Source organism: Nannospalax galili, unplaced genomic scaffold (assembly GCF_000622305.1).
Source record: "Nannospalax galili isolate Female #2095 unplaced genomic scaffold, S.galili_v1.0 scaffold543, whole genome shotgun sequence".
Lineage (NCBI taxonomy): Eukaryota > Metazoa > Chordata > Mammalia > Rodentia > Spalacidae > Nannospalax > Nannospalax galili.
In genome coordinates this window covers 4725190-4728318 of record NW_008352270.1, presented here as the reverse complement: position 1 = coordinate 4728318, position 3129 = coordinate 4725190, and the positions used below count along the sequence as shown (strand labels likewise).

Genomic DNA, 3129 nt, shown 5'->3' with positions numbered 1-3129 from the left:
TTATTTTGATATATCACAGTGAAAGATTTATCGTCCTCTTTTTTTTTTTTTTTTTTTTTTTTTTTAAAAAAAAAAAAAAAAAAAAAAAAAAACCAGCCATGGCAATCAGTAATAACCAGCTAATAATTATCTATATCTTGAGCATTTCATTTCAAAGAAATGAGTCCTCACGGATGACCTCAGTTTATTTTTATTACAGAACAGGAAATCCTGTCTTAATAGTAGAAATAACAGTTGAGATGTCTTAGGTAGAGAGCTGTACTTTAATATTGCGACTTTATAGAACTTACTATCATAGAAGAAGCCTTACTTGCCTGGTCCTTTGTTCAGGGGAAACTTCTGAAAGACATGCTGCCCTTTACGAAGTACTCGGCCATTTCCTTGACAACTCTGTTCACCGACTCCTGCTGCAGGACCCTGCTGGCTGGGAATGTGGGTAAGTCCTTGTTCCTACAGATTAAGCCACATCTCAACAATCTAGATGACATAAAAACAGCTTCAAGAAATACACAAGACATTTACAGGGACAAATGAAAGTCTCTGAGTGGTATGCTCAAAGTGACACAGTTATAGAAGTTAGGGGAATAAATGTCAGGAGAATCTCCTCTCTCTCTCTCTCTCTCTCTCTCTCTCTCTCTCTGTGTGTCTGTCTGTCTGTCTGTGTATATGTTGTTGTTTGTTGTTATTTGTTACAAAGCTCTAAACAAAAGGCAGCAGGATGGGATAGGGTAACCTAGCGAACCATTTCCGTTTGTAGCTTCTGCCCTTCCTCCACCCTCCCATCCTCCTGGCCTCCATTCTGAGTGCTAGGTGTTCTTTTGCATGGACGATCTTTGAATGCAAGTGGAAAGAGTCATCCATGGATTGATCTTTCACCTTACTTAAGTGTTGTTCTAGACAGCTTGAGAACTTAACTTGGACCCTTAAGAACCCGCTGGATTCTTAGAGAGATTGGACTCAGCTGTAAAATGGTCCCTGGCATGTCCTGGGGTGTCAGCCACTGCCCAGTGGCTGCATATTCCTGGAGCCAAGTCTCTACCCTTGGGCAGTTTCACCTGCCCCACCATCCCAGTCGTGCGGGATAGGCACTTGGCAGCGGAAACACTTCTGCCATGCTGGCGCACTCTGGCTCAAGGTGGACCAAGGAGCACCTTAGCTCTTTAGCCCTGACTGGCTTGGAACTTGTGATGATTCCCTTGCTTCTGCCTCCTGTGTGCTAGAATTATAGGACTACACTACTGCCTGGACCCTATTCTCTTCATTGAACATTGCATTCTATTTCTTCTGTCTTTAAAGTGAGCTACCCACAACCTTGCTTTAGTTTATGGGAAATAAGGTGAAAGTTTAATTTGTAATCTTGAAAGAGTTATGTTCCATTAGGCTCTGTGATGAAAAAGAGGTGTGACCATATACTAGAGAAGAAGGGGTTATTATCTATGGGAAACTTTATTTTATATTTGATGGTCTTGATAAAATTGACCTTAATATTTCCATCAAACTGCTGACAACAAAAACACAATTCTCACTTTAAAGAGAATAGAGATAGTTTGTTCTGGAGCCAAATATGAGAGCATCATATGGATTGAGGTTAACCCAAATACCATGTCCTAATGGGGTAGCAGTTTAATGAAGTTTCACAGTAACAGAAAAGAGAAAATCATGAATCAAGCATTTTCAAAGACATTGGTAAAAACATTAGAGGTATATTACAGCAAAGTAAGGAGCTCATTATAAGTCTCATTCTTAGCTCTGGTACTAGAGGAAGCTTGGAATCTGTCTAGACATTCCAAAAAGATTTACCTAATAGTCACAAGGATGCTAGGTCATACATAGAGTTGAGCAGTGATGGCTATTTAGGGGGTTAACAGCCTAGGGTTATTAGGCTCTGAACCTCTCACATTCCAGCTTTCCACACTACAGAAATTTGAATCATTCATCCAGCCATAGAATGTTTAAATAGGTGTGCTGTTTTTCTGAGAACATCAGTTCACATAGTATTGCTTTCACATTTTGGGATTTGTCTTACAAAGTCCACCCATCATTTTATGCAGTCAACTATTTAAGCCTTTCACACATTATTGAAAACATTTAGATTTCTGTCAGTATTATTGGTATATTTGAAACATTTAATGTAATCTCTATTTCAACTCTTTTATCTGCTTTCATTCCCCACCACCAATTTTTTATGTTCTGGTATGCTTATCTTTAACTTATTATTCTCATGCATCTGTAAATCTCTGTGATTTCTGTAGCAGACTAGTAGGGAAATCTAAATTCAGACCAACTGTGTTTGTCTTTTATAGTAGACTTCAATGACTGCCATGCTGCCCCTGAGTTCCATCTGGCCACTTGGGCAGCAGAATGCCCTCAATGGCTTTGGGCTGCTATGAAAGCCTTTTCTTTTTTCTCTTAAAAAAATTTAATAGTTTTTAAAAATTGATTCTCCAAGAATTTCATACAATGCATTTTGAGCATATCCAGACCTCTTCCCTTATCTCCACCCTCACCCTACCATGCCCCTTCTTCCAAAAGTCATGTCCTCTCTTACTATTTTTCTTTTTAAAAGATCTATAAAGCCTAATCTGTGTTCCCAAAATGACCTTGGGTCTCTCTTGGAGTGGTTAACCTACGAGGTGTCACACCCTTAAAGAAAACTGACTCTCCCTCTCCCAGCAGCTATCAACTGCTAATAATCAGCTAGGGTTGGGGCTTTTCTGTCCACCTCCACCATCCATATTGGGCCCCCATCTGGCTTGTACTTAAGCAGGTCTTTTGCACACAGTCACAAGAGCTGTGGGTTCATATGTACACCACTCTGTGGTGTCCAGACAACATAGTTTCCTTATATTCATCTACCCATCTTCTGAGACTTGTAACTTTTGCCTGCAATTCAGAAAAATAGAAGAGACATGGGCTTGAGATCCAGCTTCATTTATATTATAGCATGTAAGTAAAGCCACTTCTACATTCTGGCCCTAGACTCCCTTTTTGTGTGTCTGGGTAGATATTCAAAGGAATTTGGAAGCTTAAAGTATTGGTGCCATGAGTAATCCCGGCATTTGGGAGGCTGATAAAGAATGATAGTGAGTTCAAGGTTATCCAGGGCTATTTAACAAAGATGGTGTCAAG

At 39.8% G+C, this 3129-nt stretch overlaps 1 protein-coding gene across 2 annotated transcripts in view; it reads left to right on the top strand.

The window, feature by feature from the left end:
• Wdr64 (WD repeat domain 64) overlaps positions 1-3129 on the top strand; it is a 159834-nt gene that overhangs the window by 136122 nt on the left and 20583 nt on the right. For both annotated transcript variants that reach the window (XM_029554115.1, XM_008849176.1), the window contains one exon: positions 331-436. In XM_029554115.1, coding sequence (XP_029409975.1) covers positions 331-436 — 106 coding nt within the window. The remainder of the gene's footprint in view (positions 1-330; positions 437-3129) is intronic.